At 39.2% G+C, this 24,486-nt stretch overlaps 2 protein-coding genes across 4 annotated transcripts in view; both read left to right on the plus strand.

Annotated features, from left to right (window-relative positions):
* Nucleotides 1-5,976: 5,976 nt before the first annotated feature.
* LOC119773683 (serine/threonine-protein phosphatase 2A 56 kDa regulatory subunit delta isoform-like) lies at nt 5,977-12,464 on the plus strand. Its single transcript, XM_038270792.1, has 4 exons — nt 5,977-6,252; nt 6,347-6,412; nt 10,602-10,752; nt 12,430-12,464. Exons 1-4 carry the CDS (start codon nt 6,226-6,228, stop codon nt 12,462-12,464), a joined length of 279 nt encoding a protein of 92 aa, XP_038126720.1. The 5' UTR covers nt 5,977-6,225.
* Nucleotides 12,465-21,866: 9,402 nt separating this feature from the next.
* LOC119773682 (serine/threonine-protein phosphatase 2A 56 kDa regulatory subunit gamma isoform) overlaps nt 21,867-24,486 on the plus strand; it is a 36,337-nt gene continuing 33,717 nt past the window's right edge. Inside the window, exon 1 of one of the 3 annotated variants that reach the window (XM_038270789.1) lies at nt 21,867-22,073. In XM_038270789.1, coding sequence (XP_038126717.1) covers nt 21,980-22,073 — 94 coding nt within the window. In that variant the 5' untranslated portion in view covers nt 21,867-21,979. The remainder of the gene's footprint in view (nt 22,074-24,486) is intronic. The other 2 variants (XM_038270791.1, XM_038270790.1) reach the window with 2 other exon arrangements.

A 24,486-nucleotide genomic window follows, 5' to 3' on the forward strand; every position in this document is an offset into this window, starting at 1 on the left:
AGCACCACCACTCTTTCCTCCACGTCGTCCACGCGTGTTGTCAATGTTCCAAGTTTCGCCTCGATCACCCCAATTGACGATTTAATATCTTTCGTGTCTTTCGTGTCTAATGCAGTGACTATGTTAATAGTCGAATCACGTATTGCCTGTATCTGAAGAGCCAGAAACTCTAGCGTTATTGTCCCTTCACCCCCGGCCGTACCTGGCGTAGCATTGGGTGCAGCATTAGTATCGGGCTGCTGCAGCTCAGTCGGGGCTTTGCTAACATATGCATCCATCTTTCTGTTAGTTTTAGCCTGTTGCTCGGCCGGGGGGTCGGGTCGTTGTGTCCTTGCAGTGCCGCGTCCAGGCATTGGTATTTCCGATTCAGTTCGACTTTATGTTAGTCTCACAAAAATGCCGTTCTTTCAACCAAAATAGGCGGAATAAAGTATCTATTTTCAATATATTTGGCTTGGGATCACGGAGCAACTTTTCAAGCAGCCATCTTCGCCAAGAGCCCACGTGATCCTTAATAAAGGAAGTCTAAGTCTAAGTCTTCTCATTACCGTTCATCTGATCCACCTGTTCCAGCCTCTATTTTATCTGCTTTCGTCCAGTCATCAGTGCCAGATTATTTGAGCCCTTGGTGAGAGTTTTTGTGTCTACCTAGTTGTTTCTGATTGCCTGATTCAGACCCGTTCGGCCTCTAGACCTCTGAACCAGCCTGTTCTTATTCTGGTCTGTTTTCCTGATCTGTCCTCCGACTCCTGCTGGATTCTGCCTATTTACCGAACCTAGAAATGATTCCTGACATGTCCTGGTTTCCACTTCGGTATCTTTCAGATCTCTGATCTCCTGGCCCTAACTCCTGAGCATGCCCTTGACATTCCTGTATCAATCACTGCTTGGTAAGCAATACAATTATAAATATTGATGATTATTTATCTACTGATTATGTCACAGTTTTACTTTGTATCCTTTGGTTTTGCATAATAAAGATATAAAATATGACTGCTAACCTTTAAAGTTCAGCCAATATCTAAAAATTAACCTGAAGTAGTGTTTCTGAACTCTAGTAAGTCCTTTTCTCAGAGCTGTAACTCCAGAGAAGTAGGACTTAAAGGGCACCATTATGTGATATTTGATTAGAGAGAAGAGCTATGAATCGTCTGATAGCTGTAGCAATACAAGAGTTAACTTTTCTAAATGTAGTTTTTTTATGAGAAACACAAAGAATCCTTTTTTGAAGGCTAAAGGGATTTCGATGTACTTGTATGTGAACTTTTGATGTTTAAAGATAAAAGGGGTCTGAGAGTAAAACATTTTAGTAAAAGACAGAAATGAAAAGCAAAGGGTAGAGCTCAGGGAGGAGTGCTCTGAGCAGCACCCCCAACACTCAGGGGAGTGGAAAAATAAAAACTTTGAAGTCTGCACAGCACCAGGTGTGGGCTAAGATCTCATGAGGGTAGAACCCACAGTGCTGTCTGGAAAAGGCTGTAAGATTGCCTTTGAGCTAGATGTTACCTGAGCGGGGGGGGGGGGGGGGGGGGGGGGGTGGAGGGGGGGGGGGGGGGGGGGGGGGGGGGGGGGGGGGGACCATGTTTTCCTCAAGCTGTCAAACAAGCCATTTGCTGGGATAAGGTGAGGGCAGCCATGTCAGTGCACGGAGGGAGAGCGCTTAATGATGTCAAACATAAACCTGTCAGTGTGCAGTGTTGCACAGTGAGCAAACATTGCCTTATTATACAAAAAAAGAAAGAAAACACAGATAACACACGCAGAAACATTATTTTCTTATTTTTTCTCTAAGAAGATCGTCAGCTTTAACCTTATGAAGAATATGTGATGGATAACTTTTAGTATGATATATAACAGGCATGTATAGGTCAGCTAGTGTGTGGTAACTGGTAACACAACATGTGTGTTTAGCTGTAATCACTTAAAGTAAATGAAGGTATTGGTTCACTGATTTGTCCTTCATTTTTTTAACAAGCTGTTCATTTTTACTTCTAGTTTTCTCCGTCTCTGTCTCTCCTGGAAAGACAAACAAGCTCTTGTTGCGCTGCCTAGCTCATTAGCCCTGTATTGGCTACACAGCTTTGTTTTGTCAACTCTCTTCACTCACCATGTAACATGACGTCTGTGTGAAATGGTTTAGCAGCTGCAGCAAAATTTGTTTTGATTTTTTTTATATGTAGAATAAAAGGATAGGATGGTGCTCAATTTTGGTCAGAAATGTACGTGCCCATATCATGGAAAATAATTTGGGGCTTTTAGTGAAAATACTGTAGAGCAAAAAAAAAGTGTTATTTTTAAAGACAAGAACTTTACTTCTCAAGCCAACAGCCCCCCCATCCCCGCCAACATCCTTAATTTTTCATGATCGTAACATTGATAGCTGATCTAATTGCTCACTTCACTCACCTGCTGAACACTCCCCGCTCACTAATTATCATTCATCTTATTCACCTGCTCCTTCTGCTTTATATAAGGTTCAGCCCATCTATCGGGCCATATCATTGAGGATGTTTGTTTATTACGTTTGTTTGAGTTCTAATTTTAGTTGGAGATCATGGCTGATTTCCACAGTTCGTGTTCGCAGAGGCCAGTGGTTAGAGAAGGTGTTTTGTCATGTCTTGGTGTTTCCTGATCATGTGCTGGCTCTTCTCCGCTGAGTGCGCCCTGTTCCTGTTTTGGGCTCGGCGGGGGCAGCTAGTTTAAAGCTCCATAGTTCTGGCTCCTCTCCACTGAGTATGTCCTGTTTCGGTTCGGTGGAGGGAGCCAGTTGAAAGTTCCATAGTTTTCCTGGTGTCGTGTCATAGTTCTGCTCTCAACTGCTGAACCTGCCTGATTCCATTTGAGTGTGGACTCATGAAATCCTGAACCTGCCTCAACGCTCTGTGGATTCCTGTAGCACTGGATCTCTCTGTTCCTGTTTGGATCGGAAACCCTGGTCGGGTTGCGGACTCCTGGATCTCAGGAACTGTCCTGTTCTAAGCTGATGCCTGACCTGGCTCAGACTCCTGCCCTGTTCACTGGGGTTGCTGCATTGTGGGATCTTCTGGGCGGCTCTGCGCTGCATCTTGTTGGTAGTCCATTGGCTGGAAACTCACCTGAGAGGATGGACTGAACTGTTAAACCAGGTAAGTGACTCACACGGATTAATCATCTTCCCTCAGATTATCGTGGTCACTTACCTGTGTTTCTCCCTCACCCAGAGTGCCAGTGTTGGGTGGCAGATCCACAGCAGCCCCCTTATGACGTTTTTTTCTGTTTTTGTTTTTCCTTCTGTTTTTGTTAATAAACTTATTGAATCTTCCCACTCTGTCTCGCCTTGAATACTGGGTCCTACATTCTGATTTATTGACATCAATGTTAGGTCCAACTACAGATTTTGGGTGAGATTCAAATCTGGACTTTGGCTCAAAAACATTACTACTTGCAGATTACTTTCATTCAGGACTAAAAATGAATTTATTTCTTTATGTCAATAAAACTCTCTAATGTCTGCTTTTCTCTGTGTGAGTCTCTGTAGCTTGAATTAAACTTGTGAGCCTAATGTTCTTAATGCCAGATGTTTCTTTATAACCAAAGAAAATATTTTAAACAATACCCAACAGAGTTAAACTATATTGATTTGTGTTGGAAATAAGTCAGCTGTTTGTTAGCCCCAGATTGAGGAAAATAAAATTGGGAAGGTTCTCTTCTCTTCCTCACCAAGTAGTAAAGATAAAATAGTGAGAATACTCTGTAAATATGGGTATGTAAACTGAGCATGAAAAAAATGATAATCTGCTAAGAGATCATTTTCATTTTAAAATCTGCTAGGGTAAGCAGGAGAAAATAACCAACCATATATGCATATATGTGCGAAAAAGCAGAGCTGAAATACAAGGGAACAGTTTTCCTCTCTGGCTGCTGCAGCCTGTGCTGTTGCAGGGACGGGAAATGAAGGGAGCCATATCTCACAGTAATCACATGGAGTTGATGATGAAGGTCTGATTGTGAAGCAATGGGTACACAATGAAACAGAACACTCCCACAAGCTGATAAATACACACCAACATCAACACATCAGCAACCAAAGCACAAAAACAGACCTACTCTGTTTTAAAGCCCACTCAGGTAGTCAACAATCGTGTCAGTTTTACCATTCTTCCTTTATCAGTCATGATGAAACGTGCCCGACTGCTGTAGGTGTGAAGAACATGTGATCAGCTCAGATGAGCTCGGCTCTCTTCCTGCAGGTAACAGAAGTTAATCTGTTTTCAGGAGGAAGAAATTCAGTGACAGGAACACTCACTCCCTTTGCTTTTGGCTTTATTTCTATACCTTCTTCTCTCATAATCAGCAAACAGGTAAACACTTATTTTTAAAGTTGTTTTAATTAGTGCTCCATTTAGTTTTTAGAATTATACCAGAATGTTCTGACTTTAAAAGGACTTCAGCTATTTAAGCATCAAGTAGAAAATGATCCCACACTGCCACCATATGGCTTCAGTGAGTTACTAAAGCACCTTGTTTTAAAAGCAACATATTTTAACCATTCATTAAAAGTCCTTGAAGACTTTTTTCATTGTGTGTTTAAATCTTAATGAGTAAAGAATGTGGTATTCTGGTATACATGAATTGTTTTATAAACCTGTATAGCATAAACAGCAGCAAAGATATACAGCATTAATATCAACCTAATGAAATGTAGTCAGCATAAAACTCATTATCTGAGGGAAACTTTAAGTGCTCCAAACTTTAACTTGATGTTTGATAAAACACAGTAGTCTGACAAAAGCAGATGATATGGACATCAACTCATTTGTATTCTGTACATCTCCACCCCTCTTACCTGGGCCTTGATTTTAGATTGAAATGGAAGATTAAGTTTTATTTTAAGAGAGGAGATTGAAGCACTGAGGAACAGCATCATCCTTTATCTCATTTGCAGAAGGAATGTGACAGTTGTGTGGACCATATTTTTTTTGGTGCCCCTCGATGTGATGGTTCATAGTTTTGCCCCACTTTTTCTTCCACTTAACTTTCCACATCTGCACTGCTGTTACTAATGCAGTATAAAAGCTCTTCAGTTAGCAATCCTCCGTATTTGCATAGAGCTAAGCCTATATCTATACTTCTGTCAGCTTTAGGTTTAAGCAATCTTCTGATTTTACTGCCATGTATATTCTTGGAAGAAATAATGATAACGTTTTAGAGGGGGCTAAAAAGGAATCTGTGGAAGGAGCTACAGATTAGAGTGATGGCAAAGTGGACCTCCATCCTCAAACAACTTGATTTAATGTAAAATAATCGAATTGCCATTGGAAACATTTGAAAAAGTTTATTGGAAATTGCAAGATGGGTTTGATTGCTTTCACACCCTTAACAGCCGTTCAATTGGTTGTTAAGAAGGTAATAAATTATTTTTAAACTTGCATGTGCTAATGACATACAAACATATAAAAATTACTTTTTTTTTTTTTTTAGAAAAGTCATTGCTTCCAGGTAATTTTACACATTTTTTAGGAGTGTCAAATAAGGTGAGGTCAGCCTTTTTCCAGTAAATTAATATTATTCAAAAATTACTTAACTGACTGTCTGGAAAATATAAAAGGAAGAAAAAGGGGGGGTGATTTTTTGTTTTAAAGAAACCAGTAAATGAGCATCCTTCATGCCTGCAAGAGCTACTCCGATCATTAGGGAGAGAGAAGTATTTGCACCCCCAACTTCAGCAACATGTTCATTATTTCTTTTCATATGAAAAAAAGCCAAGAACCTTCATCAGCTTTAATGAGCTTATTTACACCCATACTGCTTAATATTTTGAACAAGGTGTCTAACAATCAGAGTGCATTGAGTTTCCTGAACATAAACAGTCTGGATGATATTTTGTTGTAATTACTGCCCCCTTGTGGCATTTTGTCCTTACTACATTTATGCAGATTTCTATGACTCAGGCTGGAAGGCACCACAAAGTGTAGCTGCTGCAGCAGTAAGTTGGCTGTCAGCAGCTGCCACTGATCGCTCCTCTCTGCACTCATGAAGTGTTTTCCACCAGGGAAGCGTAACTGGTATTGGGAAGCCAGCAGGGAAACACTGGGATGAAACCTTTATGGACACAGACTGTAGTGGTGTAGGTATGGATGGATAGTGGGGGAAAGCCTCAGCACAGTGGTAACAGCCGTTCTACCAAGTATCTGAAAGGGTGTGACCACTCCTCCACCTGAATCTGGGGACCCTAAGACCCTCAAGATGCCCCACAAGAGTAGGAAAGAAAAGGTAATGTGCTTTTTGGTGTGAAAGTCAGGACGTCTGCTTTGCATTTTGTCATACCTTGTTACTAATTCAGTTTTCTTGAACACCAACTCTGAAGGAGTCCTCGAAATCTGGAAGATCAAAACAATCTGGAAGCAAAAACGGGCCTGCAGGAAACCAAGATGTGAGTTTAAACCTTTGAAGGTGTAGCTACTTTATTTATCTGGGTTTTCTGATCTATGTGCTTTTGATAGAAACTATATAAATGTAAAAAATAAATTTTTGACCAACACAGTTATATTAAATCTAAACAATCATTGCTTATATCTTTCAATTTAAAGAATTCAATTTAGCAGAATATGACCTAAATTCTGCCTATTTCAAAGAAATTGATCAAAATTAGACTGTTTGTTGACTTTTTGTTTCACTGTAAACAAGGCTAAGTATGGCTCATATGATGTGTGACATGATCTTGTGACTTTATTTTCATTAATAGCACTTCTTCATTCTGTGAGAATAAAACCAGGCATTGTAGCAGTTATTCCTACCCAGTGTTATTTCTGCACTGCCTGTTGATTGTATACAAAAGCTTGAGATAGCCCTCAAGCCTGTGGAATGACTTTGATTATATCTGACTTCTTTCAGCCCCTTATTAAAACACTTAAATATTTCAAGTGTTTATTTTTGTTCACCTTAAACTATGGATTAGAGCTAATTCAGCCACACTTAAAGAGTGGTTCAGGAGAGTCACAGACTCCCCTCACATGGAGGCTGATGGCAGAGTGCTGTATTCAAGCATATTCAGGGAACGTTTAGTGGACGGAAACTCTGAGGAATTAACAGGGATAAATAAGAGATTAACGAGTTGTGGACTGCAATTAATGTCAGTGGGATAGGAACTACCACACACAGACGTTTTCGGCCATCACATTCCTTATGATAAGCCAGTTCTTGACCACACAACCTTCAGGACTATTCCTCCCTGAGAACAAGGAGAAAATCTTACTTTCTTCTTTTTAGATTAACATAAGTTCTGCATTCCATTCAAAACTCAAGGTCCCAGATTGAGGAGGAAGAGTGGAGAGTCTCAGAATCTGTGCTGCTTTAGGTTCAGGTAGTGATTGTTTGAGGAACCATGTCCAATGTTCCCTGTTCCATGTGTCTGAGCACACACACAAACCCCCTGAGTAAACTGAGATCCCTGTGGGCAACATCAGATAAACACTGAGGCCACACACCAATAATAAAGTTATTACACTGATCATATCAAGTTACGTATATTGTTTATTAAAGGAATAAGAGATTACAGCAGCAATTTTCATAAGTTTACTTTTAATGTAAGTAATTTGGCCAACTTAAGATTAAAAGAACAAATAAGAACTTCATGAGATGTGCAGTAAGCTATATGTAAGAGTCCAACTTTGGCCAGGGTGAGGGTCCTGCTCTGGAAGAAATGAGATGTTACATCTGTTAAAAAACATAACTTTTTGTTCACATTAAAACTTTCGCATTATGCACAGTGAAATGTGTGCTGAACCTTGTGATACAGTATAAATTCCTGTAACTCTTTGTCTCTAATTATTTAACTACACACCTTTTGAGCTTTTCTAATAATATAAATTACTTATAAAGTATCGTAATTTCATGATTAATATCCATAAATAAAAAACTTAATAAACGTCACTAGAAATGAATAAATCTGACTTAATTGTTCTATTTTTCATGTCTGTCTTTCTCACTTGTCGATTGGCTGACCATATATGCCACTATGGGGTGTGCTTTGGTGGGGGTTAGAGCACATGACTCATGTGTATGGAGGCCTTAGTCCTCGAAATGGGCGACCCGGATTCGAATACAGCCTCTGATCTTTTACTGCATGTCTCTCCCCCTCTCTCATACCCCCTTTACTATCAGCCTACTGTCCAAAAAATTAGCCACTAGTTCCGTAAAAAAAAAATATGCCACTCCAAGAATATTTCTGGATGCTGTTTTGATATGATCCATAAAATTAAATCCTCTTTCACAATGAGGGTCCTTGAAATGTCACACAAATATCCACAAACCGTGAGATCTCCTGTAGCTTCTCACATCTAAGTGCTGCAGCCACCAAATCTGAAAATGTGCAGATTGACCCATTTACTGTTTTTCATCTATCCATCCATTTTACTTGACGCCTATCCCAAGTGGGGTCGCGAGGAGTGTTGGTGCCTATATCCAGCTTTCTACGTGTGAGAGGTGGGGTCCACCCTGGACAGGTCATCAGTCCATCGCAGGGCAACACAGAGACAAACAGGACAAACAACCATTCACACACACACTCAAACCTAAATGAATGTAGAGAAGCCAATTAACCTAACGGTCATGTTTTTGGACTGTGGGAGGAAGCTGGAGTACCCGGAGAGAACCCATGCATGCTCAGGGAGAACATGCAAACTCCATGCAGAAAGAGACCGGGCTGGGAATCAAACCCTTTTTGCTGCAAGGCAGAAGTGCTACCCACTTAATTTAGCCTCATCATAACATTCAATTAACAACAACATCAACAAAAAGTCACACAGCACATCCTGCAACACTCTGAACAGGTTAATCTTATACTGTATACTGTTTACATGCTGGTTTGCAGGGCTGCTACAAACCGGTCAGTTTCTTTGTTCTGGACTGGTGAATAATTTGGGCCACTACATATTCTTCTTCCTCCTGTATGTATTTATTCATCACAAACCTTTATTGTATTTATGTTTATTATAAAACTGATTAGGTAGTGATATTCTAAACTGGGTTTGAAGAGTAGATCATGAACTACAGCCAGCATCTACTAGGCTAAAAAAGTTGTTTCTCATTCGTTCATTGTTGGTTTCAAGTTGAAAAACTGATCTAATTAATTTATTATTATTACTATTATTTAGTTTGCTGGATTTAATTTATGCGCTGCATAGTTGCGTAACTGTACACTGGTAATGCACGAGCAGTGCATGATTTCACTAGGGGCAGCTTAGGGGAAACACTGGGCATGTCCTCTGCTGGTGTTGGTCGACTGTGTTTTAATTAAATCAAAAATAATTGCGGTTCCCTAGCCAGTAGTACCAATACCTAGAATTATTCTGCAAATTGGATAGACCTCAACCATAAAGAAAATCTATGAAGTATTTTCAAAAGGGGCATAAAGACTCCAGAAACAACAATGCAGACAGCTAAAAGCCAGTTTTAAAACTACCTGGGCTTCCTGAGCACCTCAGTGAAACCATTGGCTGATCTCAGTTTTTCAGTGGTGCAGTAATTCATGTCAGAGGAGCTAGGGATGTGTTGATTGGATATTTATGTCAGAAATCGGTCAGATATCAGCTAAAATATAAATATCGTAATAGATCAGCCGTCTTTTTTTTTTTTATCTCCAGGAATACAAAGCTCAAACACTTTGCTTTAATATGCTTTTGTTTAAAGTTTATGCATCTATTTGGTGAATGAGAAATTGGTCGGTTGTTCTCATATCTGATGTTGTAAAGTATTGTTCTCTGTTAAAGAAATGTCACTTGATTAAGCCTTCTCTAACATTCCACACTATGAAATAAGTGATAAAAATATTTATGATTAATGCTGATATGGTATCCCATAAAAATCTGTATTGGTCGATACTCACAACTGCGATATCGTCATGGTATCGGAAATTAAAAAGGCGAATCAGGACATTCCTGAAAAGAGTCCTGAGCAAGAATCAATACTGATGCTGGACATGGAAGGTAGAAACTATTCAGTTGGTCCACAACATTTTTAAAATCCTTTTTACCTTTTGATTTTATCATTTTCTGAGAAAAAAAAAGATTTTAATTGCCTACCTTTGAGCTATTAAAGTTTAGATCATCTAAAATAGATGCTTAAAATCTGTCACTATTTATGGAATGAATTGATAAAACTCCTACGTTTGGCTTTTGGAATCAAAACAATAAGATTAAATAATTTATTTAATGGTGTTTACCAATGAGCTGCATGACTGCATCACTTCCTAATATGTCTTATAAATATATATCAGGTATTATTAGGGTAGTAGGAGCAGATGAGCATGGATTGTTTTATTTCCAGCTTTATCCAATCAATCTGAGATTATTTATTCTGTCTGCTGCGTTCCATCAAAAGTGATAATGTGGATGGATGCAGAAAACAACACCGCCTGCTGCGATCATGTTTCCTGACTAAGAGTCACCTGATCTAATTCGGAAAGGAAAGGAACCTGAACTCTTTACGATGGTGCCTTCAGCTGCCTTCTCTCTCTTCACTTGAATAGTCACCTCTGTCCCACTTCCTGTAGCACAGGCACTGTCCCACCCGACCTCACTCCAGTAACAGCCGCCCATCTTCTGCGGTTTCTGTTTCCACAGGGTTCAGGTAAGAAAGTGCCCCCTGCAGCTCAGCTGTTGAGGGTGAAGCAACCAGCGTCCCACTCAGCTGTGAAGAGAGAGAAGAGGTTCAGCACCTCCTCCTTCCCTCTCAGTGCTAACAGAGAGCTGCAGAAGCTTCCAGCTCTCGCAGGTATGTTCAGCCTAACAAAAAGATGTTTAGGTGTTTTATCTCGAGTGTTACATTTTTGATTCCTCAGTTTTAAGATTGAATTTAAGCTTTGAGGGCCCAATACGGTTAACGGGCTAAAGATAAAAGTTCAGAGTCATATTAAGAATTCATAGCATTGGTGGATCTTGGTTCCCATCTTTTAAAACTCCTGATCCTTGCTTGCTACATTATTAACAACTCTGCTGGCTGCTCAGCTGCCTGCTCTCTAATGCAGATGAAGTGCAATCCACTGCACCTCCTTTCTTACCTGGAAGCAACAGATAATAATGCAAACCTGCACCCACTCAGTTCCTTCAACAAAGGCTGAATCACTCATTCAACAAGAGATGGTGGAGAAATCTTGGCAATGAAATATGAACTAAACAAGCTCTTAGTAAAAGCAGGTGCAAAGATAAGGTCACTATTTAGAAGAATATCGATCGGGTCGACTAAATCATATATTTATTAATATTTTCCCCAAATTTTATGAGATTTATGAACATTTATTACATAAAAATTCCCATTTATTTTTTTTTTATAATTTTTATGCAAACCTATTAAATAAGCCTTAAATAATTTATATTAATTTGTAAAATAAAGCTTATTTTTGAAAATATAATCACCACTTTTATGTATTTTGTGTTAATAACGTACCCTTAATGAAAATTAATACCATTAATGGTATTTATTTCAAATACATAAAGTTTGTTGATTGAATTACATGAGAGTAACCAGATTATTATGCAATTCAAACAATACACTTAAAGTATTTCAAATTATATAACAATTACATAAATCAATTATATAAATCATCAAATTTAGGCGAAACATTTTAGTGCATTAAAACAGGTGAGATTATTTTGGTGTCAGTTTTATTTTTTTTTAGATGACCACACAGGATTGTTACATTTCACTCTGATGACTCTAAGAGGAGACGGTGAGGCTGAGGTTTGAAGATTTGCATCAATCTTTCATGACTTCTTTGTTTACATGCAGCATTACAAACAGGATCGGGCCTAAATGACTTCCTGTAAGTGATACACGGCAATGCTCTATTCGGATACCTGGGCTGGCTGTATCCCCCGTCCAGACAGCCTAAAGGAAGCATTGTGGTCTGTTTTCAGTCCACAGCCGGGCTGAGTAACTAATATCAAGGATTCTTGGGGTATTCCACATGTTTGCAGTGCATTTTCTCTTCTATCCAGTGGAAAATATATTTCTGGAGATGACTCACAGCACAGCAGTGAGTTAGGACCCTTCAGAATGGAAAGCTTCAATAAGCCAGCATTTATTGAACCATCTACAGCATCCAAAATGTGCTTTACAGCACATGTAAGACACACTAACACAGTGATTAAAATGAAAGCATTTAAAACAAAACAATTAAAAAGTTGGATTAAAGTAGTAGCCATTCAAAATTTCCCCACTTTTCTTGATAGGGCCTTAGTCCCCTACAATAGTTTTTTAAACATCAATCTTTGTTCTAAAATATTCTTTCTGTCAGGATTTGTGGACATTAAGATCTAAAGAGAAGCTCCTTCCCCTGGTCAGACCCTGTGAAAGGGTGGAGTCGGAATAAAAAAAAATATGCCCACCCAGGAGAAGGAGGTGGTCACTCTAGTGGCTGGAAATTGGAGGGGATTTTTCTGGGTGTTGCAGGGAAGTGGGCTGCCATTCGGCTGGCGTTTGACTAGGAAGGGCTATTTTTGAATGGCTGTATGTGATTACTGTATGTGAGAAACAGATTAATAAGTGTTGAAGTTCAAACTTAGAAGTAACAACGATAAACCCTGTACGTCACTGCCTGTACCGTTAACATATTATTTGTACTGAAACATATATTATTAGGCCCATCATCTCCTCTCTTAGTTACCAAGTGTGTTTTTGTTCACAGCAGGTCTTAAATGGTGCCAAAGTTTTTGTAAATATATATTATTGGGTTGAGCAACAGAGATGTATATGTAGATTAAGCCCCCCCCAAAAAATAGCAGAATCTTCTGCCAATGTTAAACAGCATGGGGCAGATTGGGTTGGTGTCAGCCTCAGTGGAAAAAACAAACCTGGTTTCTTGAACCAAATAAATAATACTCTATACCAAAAAAATCCTTTCAAACTAAAGTGTGGCTGAGCAGCATTGGTATTTTCTCAAGTTTCCCTTTATTAACAAAAAGTTAAATAAAATCTCCAGTTGGATCAATCTTTGCATGTTTTTCTCTCAGTAATTCCTGAACTTTTGCCTTTTGTGTACCATATGAACCCTAACATTGATATGATAGCACTGTGTGATTCCCTCATATGAACATTGAGCTATTAAACCAAAATGAGAAATGAAACATCATAAAACCTGCATGGCCAGAGCTGCTCACAGTGACTTTACAGCTGTAATAATAAGAATAAATATGCTGTACTAAAATGCAACCAGGACTTGTTCTCCAATCATTGTGTTTGTTCCTCCTAAGTCACTTCTGTCCAAGGGTAGAAAGGTTCATTAATGCTTTGTTTGCATAAAATTGAACAGCCAAATAAATCCTGTCTTTAATTCAGACCAAAAATGAGCACCTAAGAACTGTGAATTGTCCCTAATCTAAATATAACCTTAGAAGCAATGGAAAATATTGCCATGATCGCAGGAATAATTGATATTTGTTCTGCAGCAGCTGGATCCACAGGTCAAGATTAATCTGATTTATTGTGCTGCCATAAACTGCACAACAATGCATGTTTAGATATGTTTCAGCATGAAAAAGACAGGTGTGTAGTTTTTAAAATATTATTACACATATAATAGAAGTAATTTGGCTCAATTACTAACTATTTACATAAAATATTACTTTTTCTGCAACTGAATATCTAAGAAATTCTGAAAAAAACTGTTTTTATTAAGATGACACCTCTCAGTAGAACAAAAATCAGCTGCTTCTTCTTGATATTTTTTTCTGGTTTTTAAAGCCCTTTTTGCTGGAGCTTAATGACCTGAATGCTGTCAGCAGAACAACCATGCAATTTTGATGAAGAGGATTAAACAGGAAGCTCTGCCAGGTTTCCTGAAACATTCAGTAGTGGGGTTTGGTTTCCAAGAGACTCCTGCAGAAATTGTCTTCCCTCTGCTGCTACCTGCTGGCTAAATCTAGAAAGTGTGCTACTCTTCTTTAGTACTTTGTCCAACGAGTTAGCTTTTCATTTTACCGATTATTTTATGTTAATAGTGTAACGTTTTGAGCTTTTTATAAGTAGATTTTACTAGTTTCCTTTATCTTTGAGAGGGGTTTTATAGTTGAGATATAGTTAAGAGGCTGATAGTGACTTGCCTCTGAAAACAAGGCAAGTAGTAGTGTCACATAAAAGCAATGGTTTGCAAGTATTTCCATGGGATTTTAGGTGATAGACTATATGAGATGTGAAATGAAAAAGAAGACATTGCTTTGAGCTTTTTTTATAAATGAAAATATAAAAAAGTGAAAATGGTTTTGGCCCTCCTTCGTTATTCTGCTATCCTTCAGTAAAACCTGGTACAGTACAAGCTTTGGACGTATTTAGACTCAGTAAATAATCTGAAAATATAATAGCAAACTGTAAACCTCCTAAGACCTAGTCCATCCACCTAATATGACAAGCTGGACAAGCAGAGCGTTAATCAGAGACGCAGCTCAGGGTCCCATTGTTACTCTACAGAGATTCACAGCATATCAGGTGAAAGGAAAGGCTCTGGTCTGATTAAAACAACAGTGTGCTTTTTTACCTTTATGCAAAATGCATAAGAAAAATAGCGCTGTACATCACCTTGACCTTACATAACATGTGCACAACAAGCCACCCTTTCCTTTACTTCTAGGTGCTGGTTATTTACAAATGCCATCAAATGAAATGTGTAGTTGCAATGTGGATAAAATGTGAAAATATATAAAATAATTATTAATACTTTTTGTACATATTTTCCTATTCATCCCAGTCTTTTGAGGTTCAGAAAGCTTTTAATTATGAAGCAGAATAAGCTGATTGATTTATTGAATACTAAAAAAAACAATAATTCTAAAATAAGATGTCTGGGGTTAAAATGTCTTTGCTTTGCAGCGTTTCACTTAGCCTACACAGCTAGATGTATGTGCTTTCTGTTGTCATGGCTGTGGAATGTGATGGCATCTCTCACAGAGGCTTTGGCCCCTCAGTGAGAGAATGCCAAGATTGTGAACTGTGGTGCACTTCTGTCCACATTAAGATCCTGGTCCATTATAACTGGTGATCTCTTAGTCTACTGATGATCTTTTTAACCGTAGAATCAAAACATAAGTGAAAAAAGGGGCAATCGGTACGTAAAGTGCATTAAAAACACTATCTGTTGCTTGTAAATTCCTTCTGTTTTAACTTTTGTGACACATTTAATGTTTCAGTTCAACATTTTTCTTAACTCTGTAGAATTAATAACACGATTAAATACAAAATACATTGAAGATGATTTTCTTTTTTGTCATAACAACCAAAACCCAATGTGAAAATGTAACTTCAGCCATTATTTATTCATGGGTTGTGATTAACAATATTTTTGGTTAGGTTTACTTATAGCTCCAGTTGTATTAGCTGTAAAATAAAACGCAAATTTTAAAAAGAACCTGTCAGACAATATAAACAACCCAAAGCAATTTAAAAAAAGACACCATGGTATTTTAAAGTGATTCAAAAACAAGTGTCTAGAAAGGGTCACAATACAATTTCTCATGCTTTTAGACTCCAGTTCTCCAAAGGAAAACAAATTAAACATAATTGACTCTTCATATGGGCGGCCAGCCAACAAAAATCAATCCAGGACCACAACAAAATCTCAAAACTGGAACATCTAAAATATGTTTGGCTTGACTTGCCTCATTAAAAGTCAGAGTTCATGACCCAACAACAAGAAAGAGACCAGAAAAACAATTGCCTTCATTGAAGAAACGACTGCTGACCACAAAGAACACAAAGACCCTTTCTTATTATTTATACAATTTTTAAGGAACCCATTGCTTCAGGGAAATTATTCTGTGGCTATTTTATAGGGTTTGATTAGATTTCAGAAAAAGAGCATTATAGTGTCACTGATATATGGTGATGGTGGTCAGGGGATCAATATCTGAACGGCTTCTTTACTAGAACAATAAATTCTGCTCTCCAGCGTGAAGGACAATGTTCTAAGAATACTTTTAAAATGTGGTATTTTTGGGTCATTTAGCAGGACAATGATCCCAAAGCAAAGCTGCATCTCTACCTTATGAATGGCTCAAAAATTTTTATGTACGGCCTGGAGTGGCCAAGTTAAAGTGCATATTTAAATCCAGTTGAGATGTTATGGAATGAAAAAACAGATGATTGGTGGCAAGAAACCTTCCAGTGTGGCTGCGTAATGGTTCTTCAAAGAGGAGTTTCCACTGATATGAACACAGGGCAGCTCATTGGTGCAGTGGGTAGCACTTCTGCCATGCAGCAAGACAGTTGTGGGTTTGATTCCTGTTTCAGGATCTTTCTGCGTGGACTTGGCATGTTCTCCCTGTGCATGTGTGGGTTATCTCTGGGTACTCTGGCTTCCTCCCACAGTCCAAAAACATGACTTTTAGGTTAACTGGCTTCTCTAAATTTACCTTAGGTGTGCGTGAATGGTTGTTTGTCTCTGTCTTGCCCTGTAATGGACTGGCGACTTGTCAAGGGTGTACCCTGCCTCTCGCCCATTGACAGCTGGAGACAGGCACCAGCTTGGAATAAGCGTGACGGAAAATGGATGGATGATGTACAACACTCATAGTTATCAAAAAGGCTTGATGGCAGTTATTGGTACTCCTTTTTAAGTCAAGGAATTTACTTTTTAACAGAAAAGAAATTGCTTGGTTTAATAGCTTTTTAAATGAAATTATCATTAGAGAGCGGCTTTTTAAAATATTCGACTGATATTTGATATATATGTATCTATATATCTATATATAGATATATATATATATATGTATATATACACTATATTGCCAAAAGTATTTGCTCACCTGCCTTGACTCACATATGAGCTTAAGTGACATCCCGTTCCTAATCCATAGGGTTCAATATGACGTCGGTCCACCCTTTGCAGCTAGAACAGCTTCAACTCTTCTGGGAAGGCTGTCCACAAGGTTTAGGAGTGTGTTTATGGGAATTTTTGACCATTCTTCCAGAAGCGCATTTGTGAGGTCGCACACTGATGTTGGACGAGAAGGCCTGGCTCTCAGTCTCCGCTCTAATTCATCCCAAAGGTGTTCTATCGGGTTGAGGTCAGGACTCTGTGCAGGCCAGTCAAGTTCATCCACACCAGACTCTGTCATCCATGTCTTTATGGACCTTGCTTTGTGCACTGGTGCACAGTCATGTTGGAAGAGGAAGGGGCCAGCTCCAAACTGTTCCCACAAAGTTGGGAGCATGGAATTGTCCAAAATGTCTTGGTATGCTGAAGCATTCAGAGTTCCTTTCCTTGGAACTAAGGGGCCAAGCCCAGCTCCTGAAAAACAACCCCACACCATAATCCCCCCTTCACCAAACTTTACACTTGGCACAATGCAGTCAGACAAGTACCGTTCTCCTGGCAACCGCCAAACCCAGACCCGTCCATCAGATTGCCAGATGGAGAAGCGCGATTCGTCACTCCAGAGAACGCGTCTCCACTGCTCTAGAGTCCAGTGGCGGCGTGCTTTACACCACCGCATCCGACGCTTTGCATTGCACTTGGTGATGTATGGCTTGGATGCAGCTGCTCGACCATGGAAACCCATTCCATGAAGCTCTCTGCGCACTGTTCTTGAGCTAATCTGAAGGCCACATGAAGTTTGGAGGTCTGTAGTGATTGACTCTGCAGAAAGTTGGCGACCTCTTCGCACTATGCGCTTCAGCATCCGCTGACCCCGCTCCGTCAGTTTACGTGGCCTACCACTTCGTGGCTGAGTTGCTGTCGTTCCCAAACACTTCCATTTTCTTATAATACAGCTGACAGTTGACTGTGGAATATTTAGGAGCGAGGAAATTTCACGACTGGATTTGTTGCACAGGTGGCATCCTATCACAGTTCCACGCTGGAATTCACTGAGCTCCTGAGAGCGACCCATTCTTTCACAAATGTTTGTAAAAACAGTCTGCATGCCTAGGTGCTTGAATTTATACACCTGTGGCCATGGAAGTGATTGGAACACCTGATTCCAATAATTTGGATGGGTGAGCAAATACTTTTGGCAATATAGTGTATCTATCTATATATATATATACATATATATATATGTATATATATATATATATATATATATATATATATATATATATATATATATATATATATATATATATATATATATATATATATATATATATATATAATGACTAAGACTGACTGAAGAATTTAAATATTTAGGCATTGATAAAAAAAAAAAGCTGTGATGGAACAAAAGCAGCATTTTATTCTGGTTAGAAGGTAACAAAGCTAATAAAAGAGGCCACCTCATCACATTTTGGCTACGTAATAGTTTCAGTACATTTTTAAACACACTGTCGTCTCTTGGTTCTTATATGTGAAAATGGTTCCAGGCTTAAAGGCCTGGTTAGTCTTGTGGTGTCAGTGTGGTTTTGTGCTGTATCGGTATGTCCTCTGATGAATCACATGATGAAACACAAAGCTACTTTATTACGTTTAAGAACAGCAGATAAATCATCCAGTGTCTTCACGTATTATATGGAAACTGTCTTGAGGTGATTAAAACACTCTGTCAGTCACAATTATGGAGACTAATAAGCATGACATGGTCATAGTTGGACTGGCTCATGCATGTAATGACAATGCTTGATTGCTCGGTTTCCCTGATTAGATAAAGGTTATAACACTACTTTGAGCCACTGCAGCATTATCCTCCGCTGAGTCGTTGTGTATTAAATTTTCCTCCACCCTCTTTCATTTCCTGTTCATGTGCTAATTTTGTTCAACACGTAAACATCGCTTGCAATAACAAAACCCTTCAAATTCCATCCACAGTTGGTGAGTCACAAAGCCCTCACGAAATATAGACTACATTATTTCCACCACTGAAGGAGGCTGATTGTGGCTTTATTTAGTTTTAAATCAGACTGTATATTTGATGTGTTTTTAAGCTGTCTAGACTGGAATTTAAAGTATGAAATAGGCATTGATGTCTTATAACTTTGTGGTTTGGGGCGTCATTATCAGGCAATAAACATCTATCCATTTTCTCCTGCTTAGTCCTTTTCAGAGTTGCGATGGGGCCGGTGCCTGTCTCCAACAGTCTACGGGCGAGAGGCAGGGTACACTCTGGACAGGTCACCAGTCTGTCGCAGGGCAACACAGAGACAAACAAAAGTGCACGCAAACACTCACACATAACAAACAGAAGCCGGAGTACCCATAGAGAAACCACACAAGCACAGGGAGAACATGCAAACTCAATGCAGAAAGACCCAGGACTGGGAATCGAACCCGGGATCACAGTCATTGTTTTGATGATCAAATTTAAAAAAATTTATATTGTTGTTTTTCTTTAAGCAACAGATGGTCAAAATTATGCGTATAGGTTTAAAACAACTAACCTGTAGACGATGCAGACGGTTGTAGCCATCAGCAAACATCTATGATACTTCTGGATGGATCGGTTGTTTTCTTAGGAAGGATAGATGATACTTTATTAGTCTGTTCTGATCAGGAAAGTTCTCTAAGCATGATGTTAGTCTGTCCTATACATCCCAAAAACAATTTGGGTTGGTTTTGGAAATTGTCCTGTTGTAACACCGTTCTATGTGTAAATGTAACCATTAACCTGTCATGATTTTACTAAGGTTCAGACCCAAACGCAGAAGACCAAACAGGGAGACCAGGGGAAAGGTTTAACAGGTTTTATTGAACAGACAATTCAGAGAGAAGTGTTGCTCTGAAAACTGCTCAACCGGAGCTGAAAAGTGAGGGGAAGACACAGCGGTTAGTTCAGGATCAGTGGGAAATTTGACTTGTGAACTTGGAGAAGAGGATTTGGTTGCTGACTCACGTTTCCAGAGAAGTTGTTGAATCCTTGACTCCAGTATGTATGCTGTAGTTCCAGTGTTTGTCTGATTCGGTGGAGGGCGGAACAGGGTTTACCCAGAATGCGGTTGTTAGTAGGTGAATGGAGAAACTGACTGCCACTCAGATTTCCTGCGGTACTTGAATGGGTCGTAGTGGAGATTAATCCCTTTCTCAATGCGAAGCTCAAATGATCTCTTGGGGAAAGTGGATCAAAACCTCCTGTTTGAACCCCAGCTTGGTTTGTAGCTCAGTTGATCCTTCATGGGAGAGAAAATCTGAAAAATCCAGTTTGCAGGATGACTTTCCAAAACTGGCAAACACTCTGGCGTCGAGGTAGTGGCAGTCAGCAGCTTAAGACACTTCGTTTAATGAGGAAACCATCAGCAGGTGTGTGAGGAGGCAGACCAGAACCAGGCACCTCCTGTTGGAGGAAGGGAGACAAACACACAAACACAATCGCACAGACAGGAGTCCTGACACAACCATTGGTTTGAGATTGAAGGATATAGAGACCAGTGAGAGCAAAACAGACTGTCAATATTATGCTACCACCAACATGTTTGATAATTATACAGAATTAGTGCGTTGTTTGATTAGTGGGATGGCCTCAGCCTGATTGCTTCAAGCATTGTTCTCATTATTCTGGCCAAAAAGCTCAGTCTTTGTCTCATCCGGCCATAAAATCTCTTCCAAAAGGCCCTGGGCTTGTCTGTGTGTACAGCTGGGTTTTAGTTGCCTTTAAGTTTTAGTGGCTGAGCTTCTTTCTTGGTCTTCCTGCAGTGTTGGATTTATATCAGCCCTGAGCTTTGGAGGACCCTGGGTTCTCCTGAACTTCTGAACCCAGCTTCTTTTATTTTGATAATGATTTGGGTCAGGTTTCAACAGGATAATCTTCTGAAAATCTAATCAAAACTGTTTTTGGATGAAGCAGATAAGGCTTTTGAAATTACCTGCCCATACCACTGACCTTATCCAAACTGAAAGGAAGTGATCTGTGCCAGAAAACCAACCAATTGAGATAAAAACTGTTTTTGTCACCTACATATAGCTCATGGCCCAAGTGCTACTTACTAAGGGGTATTGAACTCAATCTCATGGTGGCATATATGCAACTGTAATTATAAATTTCCCTTTTTACTGGAAATCCCCTTTTAAATATAAAGTTGTGCGCCCAATTCTTAATATACACTCATTAAAGGTGATTATGATTGTATAAATATTCCAACATTAGAGATGGTTCAGATAAATCATTTATACTATACAATACTAAACCCTATTATGGAAGCAATATGTAATTTAATATATGGATAATAACCAGTTATAACAATAGTTACCTTGTCCTTACATAGAATACATTTCCTGTTGTAAGGTTTGGTTTTATAATTAGCGTGTTGAGATAATTAGATTTGGAAAGTAATTTTTCTGCATGAATTTGTTAGTTGGTAGTTTTTTTGTTTGTTTGTTTTGTTTAGTCTTTAAATTCCAGGATTTTTTTTAGATTTTTTTTTTTTTAAACACCTGTGTACCCTTAAATCATTGAATGTTTACTTAGGTTACATTTCATGGAGTATTGAACCATAAATATTCTTTCTTTATGGGCCATAAAGCAACGTTTTTTTATAATGGTGTCGGTTCCTCCATCTGCTCAGTTTGTTCAATCTATTCTTCATAAAATCTAAGAAATTTCTCAGCTTCTTTTTATAAAAAAAATAAAAAATGACTGAACACGGCAGCAAAAAAAAAAAACTTTGAAAATCCAGCCTTTTTAAGCAAGCGTTCTCGCTCAGTTCCATCCAACTACTTATCCTGAATCAGATTATGCTGAAACCCTGTTAATGGCAAAGCTGTAGAAACGATTTAAGCGAATCTGATCTAAGATCAGCGGCAGAGAGGAGTAATCGGAGAGGAGAAATTGGAGCAAAGAGAACCATGACCCCGCCCCCTGTCCGCTCCCTCGTCCAATCACTGCTCTTCACCCACAGCAGTCTGCCCCTCTATTGCTCCACAGCGGTACGAGCTCAGCCAATCAGCTCGTGCCTCCGCTGCTTACATCACTAACCAGCCAGTTCCCTCCAGCAGCAGCAGAGCTTCATTTTCTGATCTGCTTTTGTGCTAAAATGGAGGTTGGCCTCTCGCCCTGAGTGGATCGCCTTCCTGGTTGGGCTTTTGATGTTGACATGCAATAAATCTTCAGACAGGATGGTTGTGGATGCTCCCAATTCCAACGGGCCTTTCCAGCCGGTGGCTCTTATGCACTTCAGAGGTATGTGAAGAGAAATGAATCCTCCTGTATTGTCCCAGGGAATCGGGAGCTGTTTTGCTGTGTTCCTGCCCCACTGGAAACCGCCTGATTAGCCAGCAGCACTCGGCTACTTTAGAAGGGGAACACGGTGTCTTTGTTTCGGAGAAAGTCTTTTATATCGGATAAGAAATTGTGAAAAGGTGGTCGGACATTAGCGTAAAGCTTTAAGAGGCGGAGAGCTGTATAGAAATCTGCTTTACTAGCTAGCTGCTCTCTGCCCATCCCCTCCCCCCCACCGAGTCAGTGATGTCAAAGGAAGTGAGGTCATAACGAAGGGAAGGGCCTCTTTTTAGTTTTTAATATTGTTGTTTGTTTGCTTTCTGTGGGTTTTTATTATATTTGCCTTGTCATTTATTGTAGCCGAGGAGAAATGATTATAAAGATTGTGAGCTAAGGTTTTAGCTTCCTCACTTCACTGCTTCAGTGAGCCAAGCATTCATCTCACACTCCAGTTAATCTGGGCACACATTGGTCATAATGTGTAGGCTGAGGACAGCAGCCTCTCTGCAAAGCAGCACTGCACCTCTCCTCGGCTTCATAACTCCTTCTTAATTGTGTGTTTTGGTAAACCAAAAAACAACATATTTTTAGCTATAGTAACGGTACTCTGGTTCTAGGATTGTCTAACAGTCTTAGTGTGTAAATGCTAGAGTCTGGTTGTTTTTGAAATGTGTGCACAGTTTCTTCAGTCACATCTGAAAGGCCTGGTTATTTCCACCCAGTGTTGGATGGATCCCTATAGGCAATCATTGATTTCTCTCCATTGAACCAAAGAGGCGAGTGGCTTGAATGATGACTCTGTTGGGGAACAATCAGGCTCTCCCTGCGTCACTCTGTTAGTGTGGCTTCAGTTTAACCAAATGTTTTGTGTCTAATCCCCAAACTTGTATTCTTTCGATTCAGGTTGACTATTTTGACTTGAGGTGCACTGATCAGTTATTTATTAATTTTTTTGGATGATCAACAGATGATTACGATTATGACTTTTTTTTTTTTTTAATCATTTACTTTAACCTCAGTTGCATTATTTAATGCTGAGCTTTTGTTTCAGTGTCATAAGGAGACAGGATTTAAGGAAATATTCTAATTACAGCTAATTGACATTACACAATTTGACCAGCAGATAAGCCAGGTTATCATATTTTCTTTTTAAACTGGTCAAAAAATATCATTATATATGTGCTGCAGCTTAAGTGACTCCCTGTGACACATTTGTTTCTTTGTATTTGTGACAGTGTAATGATAATCAAGTTGAGTTGTATTCTATTCTGTGCCACATGTGCATCATTGGTACAGAATCCTTGGAAGGATGACTGAAACCGCACAAAAATGACCCAACCAAACCGTTTCATAATCTTGTGCTATGTTGTCTAGACGACTCACTCGTGATTTAAGATGTCCGGTTTACCTTCAGATAAATAGGTTGCCACCTCAACAGCCCCTCTAATAGTTTTCAAACTTTTCAGATAAATTCATTTTCTACTGGGACATAAAGCTGAAATATCACATAATGTTGTTGTTTTTGTCTCAAACTGTTTTTTTTTTTTATATACTCATGATGTGATGGAAAAATGGATTATACATAAAGGCCAGTTATGTTCACACTGCAGGCCTTGATGCTCAATTCCGATTTTTTGTGAAATACGTTTTTTTTGTGTGCTGCCGTTCATATTTCCATATATATGTGACTTGTATGTGATCTCCTGTGTGAACTGCAGTCATACAACGCAGGTGTCCAGCATGCGCAGTAGAGGACGCAGTGACATCACAGGCCAGCGTGCTCTGTGTTTACGGAAGTAAACATGGATGGTGGTGCCGGAGCTCATCCAGCGATCTTTCCCAACCATAAAAACACAATCTTTTCAAGATGGTTAAACATAAATGCTACTCTCCGCACCACTGTCTGCAATAGTTGTTGTTGCCGCTTCTTCAAAGCAAGACCCAGAACAGTGACCTTTGTCGGGTATTAATGGCGTTCAAGTCGGATGAATGGGACCTGGCCGTTCAGACACAGGTCATATTTGAAAAGCTCAGGTTCGTATCGGATTCAGGAACACATAGCCAAGTGGCCTGGGTCGGATTGGAAAAAATCGGATCTGTGTTGTTCAGACTGATATGACAAATCAGATCCAGGTCGCATATGGGCACAAAAATTTGGGTCATTTCAGGCTGCAGTGTGAACAAAGCCAAAGAGTCAGCTGCATTGTCGTTGTGCACATAGTGTTGTATGAAATGCATCAGAAATACATATTTGTTCATTTTTCTCTATATATGTAAAATTATAAAAGGTTATTCTCCTCAAATAGCATTTGGTATGATTATTAATTGTTGAATCAAATAATCGAAAAAAGAGCCATTATTTTGCATAAAAATT

Source organism: Cyprinodon tularosa, unplaced genomic scaffold (genome assembly GCF_016077235.1).
Source record: "Cyprinodon tularosa strain WSP-4 unplaced genomic scaffold, ASM1607723v1 ctg778, whole genome shotgun sequence".
Classification (NCBI taxonomy): domain Eukaryota; kingdom Metazoa; phylum Chordata; class Actinopteri; order Cyprinodontiformes; family Cyprinodontidae; genus Cyprinodon; species Cyprinodon tularosa.